Raw genomic sequence first — 17212 nt, 5'->3', positions numbered from 1 at the left:
CAAATAATTAAAACTTCTCAACAGAAAAAGAAAATAGACTACAAAGAACACATATATGGAGGAAGAAATCAAGAACAGTGGTCTCTAAATATCTGTAATAAAACTATGGCGTACAATTTTTTCAATTAATTTCAGGTTCTTCCAACTATCTATTAGAATTAAACTTTTAAATAACTTATCTAATGGAATTCTGTTTTCAGCAACAATTTGTATCCAAGAGCAAGAAATAAAATACAGGTAAAATATTACTTAGAGTGACTGAGGTACTATTTAAATAAATATAACAAACTACATGGTTTTTCTTACTCTAAACACTTTTTGTCAAATATAGCACATTTTTTGAAAATTATGCTGAGCAGTTGATGCCATTCTTCCAAACAGAAATTCCTCCAAAATAAAAAAGCACCAAAGTAAGTTTCATTAAAATAACTGATACTCATGGTCTGGAAAATTCCTTATGACAATAGTTTACAATGGAGTAAAATTTTAAACTTCATAATGAAAACAATTTATATAGTTAAGGCACATCTGGACACCACCAGACATTCATTTTTATAACTATATTATTACTGACTTCAGTTAATAAGGGTTCTAAACACACAATGTGTCCCAGAACACAATCTGGATGGCTAGAATGGGGGAGGAGAGTAGTGCTCAATGTCACCATAGAGATTACCCACACAAATCTGCTCGTGTAATAACCAGTATGGAATTCAAAGTTGAAAGATGCCAGCAGATGTACACTCTTAATTTTCTAGCTACTACATTGACCTCAGTCATCTTTCTCTACAACTGTACCTACATTTGAAATTATTTTAGCATGTCTGACTCTAGCCTTCCTTAAACTTAATGCATATACCCCAAAAAAGAAAAGGAATTTTATAAATGGGAAACAAAAGAGAAATCTTCAAAACAGTTCCTATAACACAGGATCCCAACCCATACCCCCCAAAACATAGAAGACAGATAGCTGCAACTACAATAAAGCAATATCAGGAATGTCCTTCTCTGAGATTAGAAGATAAACTTTTAGAAGGGCCTCAATTTGATTTACTAAATAAAATGTATTTATTATAGTAATAAACTTGCTTGATTTACTCAATGGATTATAAACTCAACCATGAATTTATTTCAAATTTGGGAAACCTAACTATAAATAAAAACCTAATACTCTACCAGTTAAATTAATTTTTTACCACTTGATGTGAACATTTACTACTAAATTGACTTCCTTTTCCACAAGATCATACTTTAACTCAGATTAAAGTATAAGAGCTAGAACAGAGTAATTTTATATGACAAAATATAAAATATGACTATGACAAATATTATGGCATTTTCGTATGTTTGTATTTTGAGCACTTAGAAAAAAATCTCAGAACTTCCCTAGTAACTCCTGAGTTACAGGTTTCATTTTCTTCTTGAAACTGAAAAGCTTCAAAACAAATTCAAAATAAAACTATACAAAATGATTTTTGAACTGAGACCTAGATTTGATTAAAGAAAGCAGATATTTTCACTTTTTTTTTTACAATGTTTTTGAGTTTTCACATGAGATTAAGCATGAAAAATGTATAATGGGACAATAGTTTCAATGTTATAAACTTTCCCTATTATACAGAAATGTCATAATTATTTATCACTTTACAATATTTCAAAATATTTTCACATATATTATCTCCTTAGAGATATGAAAGTGCAAAATATTATAAATATACTAAACTAACCAGTGGTATAATATCTATTTGCCACAAAATGCAAGTTAGCACTTTATCAATTAGTATCCTTATAGCCTGTGATACAATAATAAAGACTATATATTGCAAAGAATCAGTATTGTTTCTAGCTGTTTGGCCATGCTTTACTGCATTTTTTTTTATAGCAGCTTCTCAATAAATTTCTGCAAGCATATGGTAACTTTTAAAATATGAAACATCAGCATTAAACCCAGGGGGTTGTTATCTAAGACACACACAAATACTTAGCTATAGATCTTGTTTAAAAAAAAAAAAACAAATGTACAAAGTATTCTTATTAGAAAAAAATTCTAAATACTCATGTTTTATCTGTAAAAAGAATGGCATCCTTTTACTTAATTCTCCACTCAATAATTTTCTTGTTAGTTTTTAATAGATCAAATGGTGGAAACATACTGTACATGTGAATATGCATTAAAATACCACCATGGTGGAAAAAGGTCACTGTTTTAGATGAAAAACAGGCATGTTTCCCCTTGAGACTCAGTATTTTCAAACCAAATGGCACAATCTAATCAAACCTCTAATTAGGAATAATATTCTAAAAGTTAAGCTGTTGAATGAATGATATACTAAGTAATTCAGACTATATTCAGTTATTTTAGTATCTGTTTATTTATCAATATTTTAGTATCTAGTAACAAATTATTAATATTAAGCATTTAGAAAGGGTTCTGAATACTTTATTATGTATGCAAAATTGGTAAGATATTTTGAATAAAACTAATCATATTCCTACAATTCAACACCTATGTCATCCCTTAAACCTGTAAAATTGTTCATTGAGTTCTGTAGAGATAGTACTACAAAAAGCACTATTAAGAAGGTCTATGTATTTCTTGCCAGTAAAAAAGAAATTGAAATGCAAAAGCACTACTGCTTCTCTAAATCCTAGTACTTTCTTTGCAAAATAGTAGAAAACAAAGATTGGTACATTTTGGAACTAAAAATAAGAAAACATTCTCTATTATATTTATTAGAATATGATATGTAACGTGAATAGTACGTTCATATAAAATCTGGGTTTAAGCAACTGTGATGTTTCACATAAACTTCAGAGCAATAAAATCATATATTTAAAGACACAGTGTCAGTGGTTGTTTTAGAAATCCACTGTTGAAAATTTGGAGGCAACAAAGGATATATGATGTGATACAAAATAGAACATATGAAAAATTCTTTGGGGGGGTTAGGTGAAAAGAATTCTTCCTAAAAGCCCAAGAAAGACATAAAAGCAATTCTTTTCTAACAAAAATAAAGTAAACCTATTTTTATCTGTTAATTGTTTCAACTATATTTGTATGTATGCTCTGAAATATTCACCAAAGGGTTTCTAATTGTTTTTAATTTGTAACAATGAGTAGTCTCAATATTATAGGAAATATAATTATTTGTTTTGAAACAGTGTTAAGTAACATCAAGTGCATGTTAAACTCAAGTATATGGAATTTCAAATCTGTTCTCAATTTTGAAGTTTGACAATTAAGAAATGAAGCAAATTGTATTTTTTGTAAAAATACACTGTGGACTAAGCAATATAATTTCATAATCCACACAACGTTGGGATACTCATGGTTTTAGTGCCTGATTGCCAGTGCAAGAGGCATGACATTTTAAAAATGAATAATTTCCTTTTTTAATTTTATAATTCTTTAGTCATTTGCATTCAAAATCAAGCACCAAATTTGTATGGAACAGCCATAGAAAGCAAAATTGTTTTCCTGGACTTTGTGTCAAAATTTGTTTTAGCCACTAAACATAGAAAAAAAATTATAACTCTAACCAAAGCAAATTCTTGAAATCATACACTGAAAGTCCAACTCTGTTCCATTTAAATTTCAATATACAAGATCATCCTAAAGTAAGCTAGAAATGCATATGCTAATTGTTAAAAGCAGAGGGAGGTGGGGGAGAGTGGAGTGAGGGGAAGATGAAGACAGGCGCAGAACTGATTGATGGGCTAGGGAGGTCATAACTCCCCAAGAACATGCATTTTACTTACAGAATTTAAAAATAAGCATGTTGTGGTGTTGTAATCAAAGAACCCAAGTTCTTTCTGAAATTATTTGAGAAGACCGAATTATTTTTTCCCAGCTTAAAAAATAAATCCATAAATGAGTTAAAGATTGTGACAACACAATGGAATTATCCTCTTAGTTTTCTTCATGTAAATGTAATCTCTTAAAAGGATTTATTTGACAAATCAAATGCTACATGATTTTTTTTTAGTTATCTTGAAAATAATTTAAAAGTAATCACTGAGCAGAATTTGAAAACTCACATCCTAAAAGCATTAAAAGAATACATTCATTTATTGGGACTTGTCTTAAGACTTCTTATTAAATATTAAATTCATTGTCACCCACAATGAAAATTAAAAATAAAATCTTACAACAGAAATCACAGATGCGTAAAATTAGAAATTTGGCCTCTTCTTTGTTCCTTGGGAAAACTGTATAGAAGTTCTTTCCTCCCTTACCTAAACTGGTTTCTAGGTTTTCTGTAGATAATTTACTGTAATAATATATCATCATGGGAACTTGTATTTCCAAGATTTTCAGGGTCTTTGTTAAGATTTTCACCATCTTTTTCAGAAGGGGATACATTCTCCTTTTTCTCTTTGGGATCATCCATTGTTTTTTCTGGTTGAGAGCTCAAATTTTCAGCATTACTGTCCTCACTGTTTCTTGGTTTGGCAGCTTCACCACTGGGCTCTGCCCTGGGTTTGTCTGTCTCTTTTCCAGGTTCTTTAGGAACCACTTTTTTTTCTTCTGCTGCTTTGCTATTTAAATGAACAGCTGAGGAGGAATTTTTGGAGTCCCTGGATTTTTTGTGCATAGAAGTTTGACTGTTGTGACTGGAGGCCAGAGGGGCAGGTGTTTTGGAGGTTTTGCTTCCCTCTGACTGTTCTTTTCTAGGTGGTCCCCAGATAAAATTTTCTGATGGCGTGTAATGTTTCTGAGCAAATCGGAGGAGCTTTCTCCTTTCTCTTCTGTCTCTAATTGTATAAACAAAATACTCCAGAGCACTCTGCTTGATATTGGGAAGAGTATTTTCCACAAGAGCCTCATGAAGAATAAATTTTACAAGAGGAGATTTGAAACTTTCATATCCAAGTTCACCAAGGCTTTTAAGAATACGGGTGATTCTTAAATAGTTGTGCTGCGACCTGCAAGAGAGGATTAAATAAAATGAGAGGAGAAAAATAAGGTGGAGGAAAGCAAAGAAATGAAAACTATTGGAAAAACATTTCTTTATGGAACTGTATGCTGTGGCAATGATTTTTTTTAGAAGTCACAGAAAACATTAAGGTTTTTTTTTTTAAAAATTAAGTTCTTAAAACCTTGTGCCAGTGTAATGTCAATCTATATGAAACTCAGATGTGTAAGATAAATTCCCCTTATTTCTTCATATTATAAAAACATCTGGAATAAAATTTCTTCCCACTCATGTTGAATTGTTTATTTATTAAGTGTCCTGAGTAAGAATGATCTAATAGAGCTGATCACCAAAATCAACCATATTAGCCAACTCACAAAGAAAGCACTGCAACCACTCTATCCTGCTAGAACAATTCTGACAAGGGATGCAAAATTGGCTTACTTAGTAGGGCACAGTTTAATAGCTAAGAGTCGGGGCTTCAGAACAAGACCTGAGTTCACACCAATAACCAATTAAATGAAATTCTGATATCTCTCTAAGCTTCAGTACCCTTACCTATAAAATGGGGAAAACAGCCTGTACCTAACTGGACTGCAGTGAGAATTCAGCGATGCATATGAAGATGCATGTGAAGCACATGAAGAATTCAATAAAGATTAGATACTACCTTAAATTATTATTACTGTTATTGTTATTAAAGATTTGGTATTAAAAACCACCATATTTGTACCAATTCCAACTTTATAACCTAATTTTCTTCTATCTCTGCCCATTCTCTCCTCCTCTTTCCCTATCTAAGAATTTTACATTTTTCTGGCCACATCCTAAAGGCCTCTTCAGCTACATATATTAATCATGTGTCATCAACAGCCCAGGTATTTATTTACCCACTAATGGCACAAAGCCATAACCATCACTTTTTTTCTAACTGTAACTATCTAAAATCTACTGTACACTGCAGGTACTAAACCTTCTAAAAGTATTGCATATAATTCCCTGGTTTCCAAATATGCTTGGAGTATTCTGCCTAGAAATAATAAGCAAATTATTTGAGAAGGATAGAGAAGGATATTGATGAATCATTTGAAGGAGGGAAGGAATATCCATGGTCTTATATTGTAATAAGAAAATTTATTTGGACAAAACAAAAACCGTAATGACTTGAGCTAACCGAACAGTGAAAAAGACCAGCCCAGTAGTTTTTATTATTTCCATCCTTTGGGACGTTTACCAAAAAAAATATCATTTTAAGATGTAACTTGTTGGAGGCAGAAAGTTTTAACATAGCACAGATAAGTTTCAGTTTTATAGATCTGTATTTTTAATATTTAGGAGGTAAGAGTCCTTTGAGACAATAAAAATTTCAGTGAAATAAAGACAGTATGCTACTAGCAGCAGAACTGACTTAGTTGTTATTTTAGTATGGAGTTTGTATACCCTAAAAACATAGTAACAACTTTCTTGGGCAACACTGGCTTCATAAATCTATGAGAAAAAAGTGTATGGAAAGGTAGAATGTTTAAAATATTCCATAGAGAAGCTATATGGCAAAACAAAATTTACTGTATTTGCAACCAGCCCCAAGTTCACATATCTATCCAAGCTGAATGGTCAAGTTACAAACACAGTACAAATTCAGCTGTCTCTACACATTCTCCAATTAAAAAATATTTCATATTGGTAGAAAAGGACAAAACCTTGAGTTGAAGAAAATGATCAGGATTCTCAAACAGTACTGTTGAAGAAAGAAATTGGGTGTTTTAGAATGATTTGAAATGAGTGTCACAATGAAAGATGAAATGGAAATAAGAAGAGTTGTCAGCAGTCTTTGGAATTGCACAGCAGATATAAGAGAGAGGTTGGGCTTCCAGAGAAGTAAGGACAATAGGTAGGGTTTGTCAGGAAGATTGGGTAGGTGAAGGAAGAAAACACATAAAAATCAAGAACCAGGAAGACGGAAAATAAAAGAAGAGATTCAAGGGTCTAAATTATGGCTCAGCATTTGAAGTTGATTACAAATAAAATTGGACATACATCTTAGTGGATGGTCCATGTATTCCCATGTTTGAAAAATTTCACCTCTTCTAGTCACGGTCACTTGTTCACTGAAGGTTATTTCATTTCACTTTTTTTTTTTTTGCATGGGCAGGCACCGGGAACTGAACCCAGTCTCCGGCATGGCAGGCGAGAATTCTGCCTGCTGAGCCACCATGGCCTGCCCTACTTCATTTCACTTTGATTCAATATTTTTCTTCTGCTGAACTATTATAAATATATTGAGTTCTTGCCTATTCTAAAAACTCAAGATGCTGTACAGGTTAAAATGCACATAGGTTATGACATTTAAGAATAAATCAGAAAAAGGCAAACTGAAGAAAGAAAATGCAACAGAAGTTTTCCTATAACCCTCTATAATTTGTTCAAATCTAGAAAATAAATATAATTTTTTGGCAACTAAACCAGTAAGGAAAGTCGATTTCTGGCAAGTTTTTAGGGCAGTTAATTCACAGCTGAAAAAGCTCTACATTCAGGAAAAGCGATGGATGAAGAGAAAGCTATATGGGGCAGAGAAGTGAGAAAGGACCGTTGGTTCAAGCTTCCCTCTCTAGATCAAGCCAGCCATTCATTTGATTCTAAAACGAGCTTTAGAAAGTGCTGTTTCCAGTTCTAAATCAGAGGATCTGACAATAAAAATTTCAAGGTGGCTTTAAGCTGACAACCATATTTTGTTCATTAATTTATTCATTCAACAAATGTTTACTAAGCATGACTGCTATTCCAACCAGAAAATCCAAGCTGGGGTGAGACATTCTCTAAAATGAGTCCTAAATACATGGAAGATGGAGTCCTATTATATTCCCTCCAAAGTTTACTTTAACTTTTGCCATCCTTCATGTTTAGTCTATCTGGATACAGTTTTCTTTGACAGTGTGATATAAGTGATTAGAAACTTCATCCAGAGATAGCTACTATATACTTTCATTTTAAGTGCCCTATATAATTTAAAGTTAACTTGAATTATGAGTTAATTGGTCTTCTACTCAGGATCATAAAGCTTTATGCCCGTATCTTCAGTGCTTTAGTACAAGCTACCATTTTAATAGTGTTGATTATAGCTAATAAAGTAAAAGAAAAGCTAAAACATTAATACTTATACTCATTTTATCAAAGCAAGTTGAAACTTCCAGAAAGACAGTAAATCTGGTTTACTGACACACAAAACTTTTCATTGTTTGGGCAAAAAGAAATTGCTTAGTTAATTTTTATCTTATTATTTGTCCAGTTCAGCTAATTACAATGTGTTAAAAAAGTACTTTAAAGCTATCGGCTTATAGTCCAGTACTGATAAGTCACCCTATAATTAAAATGAAAATAAAAATAGTTTGCATTCAAAGAAAATATTGAGAAAAAAAGACTTTGGTTATAAGTATTAATGAAAGTTACGAATATCCCAAGTAAAAGAATATAATAAATCAATTCCAAATGTTACAATTGTTACAATTTTTTCATGGGCTTTGGGATTTATTAACCAGAAACATGCGTTTGTTTTTAACTTAAATAGCAAATAAAATTTTAATTCTCCTTTCATTTTAATAAAATGTACATGAATATCTCATTCTTATGAAATGAATTTTATAATCACAGATTTCATTCATGGATTGAATCCAAGACAGCACTATGCTCAAAAGAGATTGTGTTCCCAAGAAGTTTACAATCTAGCAGAGGAGATATGGAAATCTGTGTGAAAGCATTAACCATAAATGCCCAAAAAGTACAGTATAAAAAGGAAGAGAGACCACACTTGGGTGTGTGCAGCAGGGAGGTTTCAAGAAAAAATAGCTCTGAAGCTGAATGACTATTTCTATCTGGATATTTTTTATTTTTTGTTGTTTTGTTTTGTTTCAGAATGTAGAATGGGGAACAAAATTTAGTCTAGACTAGCTTTTAAGTCCAAATACCTGGATCCATCTGTTATTTGTTCCTGTGTTCCATAGAGAATTCTAATTAACAGAAAATAACATGCCAGCCCCTGATTTACTGTGTGGGCTTTACTTACTCATTCAGATGCTGGAACCTTTCCTGCCAGTTAACAGCACGGGCCACATTTCCAGTTTTATCAATCAGCTTTATTCCAAAAAATTCTAACATCATTTTATAAGCCAGGAAGAATCTTCTAATTGCTTCTTTTGTTTTTTTGAATTCCTAAATAAAAAAAAAAATTCAACTGAAACAATTCAGTAGCTATCAATGACAGTAAGAGAAATATTATATTTCACCATATCATATAAGAGGAAATGAACTTTATTACCTCAATTTCATATGTAGTTAGTTCTTTAGCATAAAAGTTCAAGCCTTGTTCTCTCAGAGGAAATAGCCTATTATTTAAAAAAAAATAAGTATTTTATATTAATGTTGTCTGGAAAACATACATGTTTAAAAAAAACATAGTTCAATATAGACAATATGTAACTGACCACTGAATATAAGTATGGTTGTGTTCCAGCTTTTCATAATCTCCTTTCCATTTACTTAGAACTTCTTCAATGTAAACACCTAAACAGTAAACATTTAAAAATGAATGAGACATTTAAAACATTTGAAAGAATTTTAAGATTTGAATCACTCAAGTTTTATATTAAAACATTTAAAATTTAATAACAGCACATAAAAGTAGTGCTTTTAAAAAATGAATATCCTGTGCCACATACTTAGTTATATAACAAGGCTGATTAAAAAAAAAAAAGTTACCTCAAATTGCAGTATGCTCTATTGGACTGTATTAGCCTAAGCAGAGGTTGGTAAACTATAGACTGCCAAGTGTATTCTGTAAACAAAGTTTTATTGGAACATAGCATGCAGTCATCCATGTATCGTCTCTGTTTTTGCACTATGGCAGTAGCACTGAATAGCTGCAACAGAGACCATATGGCCCACGAAGCCAAAAATATTTATTATCTGGCCCTGTACAGAACAAGTGCGCCAACTTCTCCTACAGGGTCATATGGTCTTTAAATACTAGATAGGATCAAAATGAAATTATCCCAGGGAAAGAGAGGAGGGAAGAAAGGAAAGAAGGAGAAAGAAAAAGAGAGACACAAAAAGAAAAGGGAGAAAGAAAATGAAAGGAAAAGTTGTTGAAGATCTATGTTATGTTAGGCCCATATTACAGATAGTGTACATCATCTTCAAAGATGTAATTTAATCTTCAAAGAAATATCCCAAACCAAGGTTATTAATTCCAATTTACTCATAAGGAAATTATGTGATTTGTTCAAAGTTATACACTAGCAGAAGGCTAAATCTAGGAGTAGAGCATAAATTTTTCAGGCCTTCCTTCCACCATACCCTATTGGTCCCCTAAAAAATAGTGAATACAACACAATTCTCCTACTTTGAAGTCTGTCCAGGTTCTCACAAATGACTATGTGGCCATTTAGTCAATCTTGTAAGGATTGACAAGATTAAAAAGAAACAAATTACATAATATTTCTCTAAGTATAACTCATCATATTATTGTTTTCTCCAGAGATAACCAATTTATAGCAGAAGTCTACTTTCCAAAGGTTTGGTAAAAAGTTGTTTTTGAATCACACTGTTAGCTTTATCAGTACATTGAAACTATCTATCTCTATATTTTCCTATCTGTTTTCTTCTTTAATGATCCTTCCTCCTATTTAATAAGTAAAATAAACTATAGCAAGTTTATGCCTACTTGCAAGTATATATGTGTATGCATATGGGGAAGGAAAGTATGCAAGTTGATGTAATATGTATAATGTGAGATAGAATAATATTTTATGTGATTGTAGTTAAAACTTCTGACCTACAGCAATAAAGCAATACATTTCTTTCATTAGTAAATACAGCAGTACATTTTTATACTGAGCTTTCCCTCCAAATCAGAGCATAACTTTTGAGACCCCAGAAAGTTAAAGACAAATGGATCTGGTCATTTCAGCAACGTTCTGTTGTCATTACTCTCCAGTGGTATATTTTACAGGAAATTCTTCCTCCCAACAGCTTACCCAACCTTTACATATCCTTCCTTCAGTTAGTTCACAAAGAATGCAAAGCCCTTCCCCTTTCAAAACTTTTAACTCCATGACCCTCCTTCTCTGACTCACATTTCTGTCCATTTCACTCAGTTTTCACTGAGAGCAAAGGGCAAGAACCAGGGCTAGTCAACTCACCACAGAAAATGGTTCTAAAAACAAAAGCCAACTTTGCTAGTTTAACCTGATAAAATTAGGGTACTGACCATGAACCACACAACTTGTTGCCTCAATGAAATAAGCAGTTTCATGACATATTATCACAGAAGCTGCATCCTCTCACTATGGGTTTAGAGAAGACCCTAGGAAGGAATTGTGGGGTTGTGAAGGAGGAAGAAAGTTTATTTGACAGAGCCAGATCAAGATCAACTATATGCATAGCTCCCTCCCAGGACAATGGAACACTGAACTGGAACTGCCGTAGTTTCTCCAACCCCTGAATTTGACAACCGAAAGGAAAGATAGTTCTAAACTGAAAGGAAAGACAGTTCTAATTATAAACAGCACTTTTCAGTCACTTTCTAAGTATGGCATAATGAAGAATACTGAACTCTGGAAACTAGACCCAACTCTATGGTCAACTGAGTGAGCCAGCAAGTCAGTCATTTAGGCTTCAAATCCCAGTGACCTCATCTTTAAACTGAGAAAGCTGTATTTAACCTCTTCCACGTTCCTTAATAATAGAATATTCTATAATTCTATAAATTTACTCTTTTTTTTCTCTAATAGAAGTTATCCCTACTGTCTTTCAGATTACAGCCAGGGTATGCAGGTGCTAATCTGCAGCAATACCTCCAGAGTTTGACAAGTGATTGCTCACAATTCTAGGATATATACATACAGTAGATTGCCCAGCAAAGTAAAGCTAAACAATGAACAAATGCATTAAGAATGTACTGACCATGGGATAAACAAATAATAGTTAGATATACATTATTAAAAATTTGCCTTTTACCGAGGTAGCAGATCACTCACCATCTGGCTTAAATGGAATTTTATTCTTATAAAAACGAAGATTGCTCAAGTCATTTTGATATCGGATATCTTTGAAGTTCTGCTAAAGGAAAAAAAATGAATCAACCTCCAGCAAATGGACACACAAAAAAGACACTAGGTCCCTTCTTGCATGTTTACTCACTGGCACCATAAAATAAGAAAAACAGAAAGGAAATACACTTTGGGGGAAAAAATTCAATACTCTTACTGGGTACTGGTGTCGGTATTTGTACAAATCTCTTGCAGCATAAAAACTTCTTTTAGGTTTCACAGTTGCTTCAGTGGAATCACTACCCTGAAATAAAAGGTGAAACTGTTTACATATGGAAATAAGATAAGTTTACTGAGAAATATCCAGAACAAACCTCAAATAATGAACATCAATAAAGTCTGAAAATTGTCAAGTTATCCAGATATTTATGAAAATATTATAAATGGCTTTTATCAATGCTTAATAGCAACTTTTCTCGGTATTCTATTTTCCTGATTTAAACCAATAACATTTATCCTAAGGGATATTACTAAATAAAAAACTTTATTATTTACCAAAAGCCTATAGAAACCAAATGTTATGGATCACTATCTATTAGAAATATCACTCAAAATGAAGTCAAAATTTTACCACAGGTTCAATGAAAAATCTTAATTAGGATATTCTACATAATATTTAAAACATGTTAAGAAAGTAAATCAATTTTACAAAGAAAACTGTAGTTTTGCAATAGTTATCTGTTCCCAGAAGTCAAGTAAAATTTATGAAAGGAAAAGAAGCTTTTTAAACACCCAAAATAACTTTCAAGCGCCATCCTTTATAGCACCATAAAGTACATACACAAAAGCACAAATAATCCTGTTTGTGCAGTGATAATGCAATGTAATATAAATCAAATTTAAAGTAAATACATAGAAAGCAATAAAAAGCTCTCAAGTAGAATTAACTTCAGACTGAGGTAACTTATGGGTAGTAGTTAACAATTACTTAAATTCTTAAGAAAAATTCCCACTACCATGAATGAAGTCAGATTTTTGAAGTATAAGATGTAGATCAATATAATATAAATACAGATCTACATTCTCTATATGTACTATTATAATATATGAGAAAGTGCTTTATGCCCAGTGTTCTGCAGAAGGACAATGAGACTGATGACAATGTAAAAGGAGACAAAGTCTTGATGTGAATGTTCATTAAGAGCTTTGGCCCCAAATCCTCTTTTCATCTCCCACCTCACATCTGTGTTGGCAGTCTGGCATCCTCTAAGCAATTTTCACACAGTTTGGAAGTGATGTGATTCTCACTATTACTAAAAGTACAGAATACTTACTTCAACACCAAGTCCTCTGAAGTTTAACATTAGTTACTCTATCATGTTACATAAGCAAAGAAAAGCTTAAATTCTAGTCCTTGCCACACATTTCAAAATAGCTCTGCCTAGCAAGTTTCTGAATCTATTCATCCTGAACTATAACCATATGAATCATCTTACATTCGTACAGAAAACACTTTTCCATTTACAAAGCATTCATGTATATTATTTCATTTGATTCTTACAAAATATCTGGCTTGCAGCTATTACGGTCTTTGTATTAGAGACAAGGTAGCCTCGACTTAGAGAAGTTTAATAAGACCCAGAACCCAGTGACAGAGCAGAAACTAGAATCTGAGGCTCCAAGTCCAACTAATTAGGTATGAATTAACTTCAGGCCCACTAAAAGCAAAGGATCACTGTAAGAAATCTTGGTATAATAAAAATAGCACAAAACTGAGAGTCAAGAGACTTGGGCAAAGTCTTCATTCTGCTAACTTTTCCCAGGATTATCATAAAAATCACTGTATCATCCAACCTCTAAAGCTACCTAGCTGCTTGCATCCATCCCTACTCCTCTATCCCCTGATCCTTCTGGACTCTCTATCCAGTCCCCCTTTCAAATGTTCAGGCAAGAATTTTGTTTCTGGTCCTCTTTCCTGTATCATCAAAATTCTTTTCTCTTTTGGATCATTCTCCTCAGCAAAAAAAATATGCCATAATATCTCTCCTCTTAACTAAACATACAAAATCTCCCTTGACCCAAATTCTCCCTCAATTATACATCTATATCTCTGTTCCTTTTTATAGTAAAATATCACAAGAGTTGCCCATACTCCTTGACTGTCTCTTTCTCTTCTTTTCCCATTAACTTACCCCAATCAGACTTTTGCCTCCACCATTTCACCAAATGGCCCTTGTGAAAGTCACCTACAAATCTCCATCTCGCCAAGCCATTTTTCAACCTCTCAGAAGCACCTCCCTCCTTCCTGAAGCACTTCTGGGATGGCACACATTCCTGTTTCTCTTCCAAATTATTGGTTGTCCCTTCTAGTCCTCCTCCTCTTCACACCTTCTAAAGGGAGGAGTGCCTAGAGTTTAGCACCTATTCCTTATTACTCCTTCAACTCCCACAACCTTAAATACCATCAATCTATATGCTGATGATTTCAGCCCTATTCACTACTCAACAATTCTACATGCATGTCTAATATGACATCAAACTCAAGGGAATCCTCAATTCAACCCCAAAACTGCTTTCCCCCAAGATTTTCCCATCTTAGTTAATGACACTATCATTTGTTCAATATTCACTTGGACTAGATGACTACAGCGGAGGCTGTGAGAAGTAGTCAGTCTGGGATATATTTTAAAGGTAGTTCCAGTAGTAACTTCCAATCGGATTGATTCTAAGGAGTAATGGAACAGCAGAGGAACACAATCAAACAGCAAAATAAATGAGTAGATTTTTTGGTGATAATGCTAACAAGAAAAATAAAGCATCAAAGAGGAATAGAGAGGGTTGGTGTGCTCTACTATTTACTATGTTTGCAATGAACTGATTGGAACATTCATTATGAAATATTTTTTAATATAGATGGATCTGGTTGTTTGGATGGCATCTGAGCTGACATACATATATATACATATATTTGCTATCTTAAATGATCACAGAAGTTTAAGACAAGTGGAAAGAAAAAAGACAAGAATACATCTAAGACTCTCCTGGGGTATATTAGCAATGCCAAATGGTCAGAGATGTAAACCAGGACATTACAGGCAGAGGCCTATTCAAGATTGTTAACAGGTCAAAGACTTTGACTGTGTCATATGCACATGAGGTTACATTGGACAGTCTCTCCCTCTATGATCTTGGGCAAGTTTCTTTTTCTCTCTAAGCCTCAGTTTTCTCTAAATTGGTAATTAAAAATGGCACCACCACCCCAGAATTGCAGATGATTTAAATAACATGCTTAGCATAGAACTTGCTCTCAGACTTTGTCTATGATTTACCCTGACCTCTACAGAGAGGGTCATCAAGATCTATGAGGCATGGTACATGCCTATGAACACCATCATAGACTTACTCAAATGCTGTAAAATGAATGGATGTCATCAGTGAAGTTGGGCAAAGAGCTTTTTATTTGCTGGAAGATTTATAGTTTGAAAGTAATGAAGGTGACCAAAGGCAAAACAGAGAAGAACCCTGTAGTCACATTTAACTTTGGGCTCTGTTTTCCCACACTCAGTCCCCCTTATTTAATACAGAACTTCAAACCTTAATTAAACACGTCCAGGACAAATCCTTCAGAGGGCTGTTCCTTTTTAAAGTTTCTGAATTATTTTCAGTCCTTCAGAGGCTAAACCTCTGAGCTGCTTAACCTCTCCTCCAAATTATATTATTCAAAAAGATTTAAGCACAGTTAGATCAACAAGTCTTCGTTCGGCGTGAAACATTTTTGAAGCGCGCCCTAAACTCCTAGGTTGAAAGGCCTTTCCTGGCGTAATAACCGTGGCATTTCAGCTTCAAGTGGGACCGTGTGCAACACTTTTAATGGCTGTAGACCCCGCTGTAGGGGAAAGTGCAGGCCGTTTGTCAATCGCAGTTCCATGTCATTATGGAATTTTTACAGATAACACTCGCTAGGTTTGTTTTATCAATCCTCTATTTTTAGACAGGTTCTTCCCACCCCACCTTCGCTTCACCCAGCTGCGCACTGGAGGCAGAGAAAACACCCATTCAAGTTGGGTTTGCCTTGAGGGACTTCCTTGTCGTGCCCATGCCAGGCCCCAGGCCGGCAGGGGCTGGCCCCAGCGCTCCCGCCACGAGGCCCACTCGGTCCCCAGGGCGGCGGGACAGCTGAGGGCGCAGAGGGGTCGAGTCGCAGGGGACCTGCAGCCAACCGGCGCCTGAGCCCTCTGCGCTATAGGGGGTTCTCGGCGTCCGGCCTCCCCTCTCCCCTCCGACGTCCTTCCTTCCCAGCGCCGGGGCAGGGGCGGCCCGACCCGGCCCGAAGCTACTGCGGGGCCGCGTACCTGCTCGGCGCCGGCAGCCTCGGCGACTGCGTCCGGCGCGGGGCTGGCGCTGGACCGCCCACCGGCTCGCTCCCGGGGCTGCGAGGGCTGCTCGGGCTCCTGCCCCGGGCCCTCCCCGCCGCCCGGCCCCACTTCCTCAGGCTCGGGCTCCGGCTCCGAGTCCGTCTGCCAGGTGGAGTCGCAGTCCTCCACGGTGGTGGGCTCACGGAAGCTGACTCCGCCGAGCAGGTTGCCCATTGAAGAGGCGGCGGCGGGCGCGGGGCTGCGGGGCGCGGGGCTGCGAGGCGCGGGCTGCGGCAGGCGTGCTAGAGCCGGGGCATGGCCGCGGCGAGGGCGCTCGGCGGCAGCCTCAGCGCGCCCGCCGCCGCACTGCCTCAGAGCGGGGAGCGGCAAACAGGCACACTCGCGGGGAGGAGCCGGCGGCCCCGCGACCGCCGCGGCCGCCGCCGCAGACGCTTGAACCCGCCCATCTGGTTCCTTCTCCTCCCCCGGCGGGAGCTCAGGGGAGCAGAGCGTCCACCCCACTGGGCCTGAGCGCCTCCGCTCCCGGCCCCCAGGACGCGCCTCGCTTTCCACTGATCACCCTGGAAGGCCAGCCTTCGCTTAGCCCTTTTCTCGTTCCCCGGGATGGATCGAGGTCTACTTGCCCTCCCCCTGGGGTTGTGCCGTGGGGAGAGGGCGACCCGCCTGGGGCTCCTCCCAGCTGAGCGGGAAGGGTGTTCCCGCCCCGCTGTGGGAGCGGCTGACTGGCACGGACGTGATGTTGAGGAGTCACTGTCACAGGCGGGTCCTGTCCTCACCCCCTCCCCCGCTCCCGCTTCCTTCAGGAGGAAGATATGTTAGCCGGGCAGCAGAGGACAAAAGCGATGTTGACAAGGCACTATGCAAACAGGAAATCCAA

The 17212-nt window shown here is 36.1% G+C and overlaps 1 protein-coding gene across 2 annotated transcripts; it reads right to left on the bottom strand.

Annotated features, from left to right (window-relative positions):
- Positions 1 to 2353: 2353 nt before the first annotated feature.
- OGFRL1 (opioid growth factor receptor like 1) lies at positions 2354 to 16593 on the bottom strand. Of its 2 annotated transcripts, none has more exons than XM_077162207.1 (7): positions 16312 to 16593; positions 12177 to 12263; positions 11948 to 12029; positions 9395 to 9473; positions 9229 to 9295; positions 8977 to 9122; positions 2354 to 4926 (listed from the first exon to the last, which is right to left on the bottom strand). In XM_077162207.1, the coding sequence occupies exons 1-7, from the start codon at positions 16546 to 16548 to the stop codon at positions 4269 to 4271; spliced, it is 1356 nt and encodes a 451-aa protein (XP_077018322.1). In that variant the 5' UTR covers positions 16549 to 16593; the 3' UTR covers positions 2354 to 4268. The 2 variants fall into 2 exon arrangements, with proteins under 2 accessions (XP_077018322.1, XP_077018321.1); XM_077162206.1 differs by having other exon boundaries at positions 11948 to 12026; positions 16312 to 16588.
- Between the last annotated feature and the right edge of the window lie 619 nt (positions 16594 to 17212).

This window comes from Tamandua tetradactyla, chromosome 5, assembly GCF_023851605.1.
Source record: "Tamandua tetradactyla isolate mTamTet1 chromosome 5, mTamTet1.pri, whole genome shotgun sequence".
Taxonomy (NCBI): Eukaryota; Metazoa; Chordata; class Mammalia; order Pilosa; family Myrmecophagidae; genus Tamandua; species Tamandua tetradactyla.
Note: the sequence above shows the minus strand (reverse complement) of the source record. Positions and strands in the feature narration are given on the sequence as shown.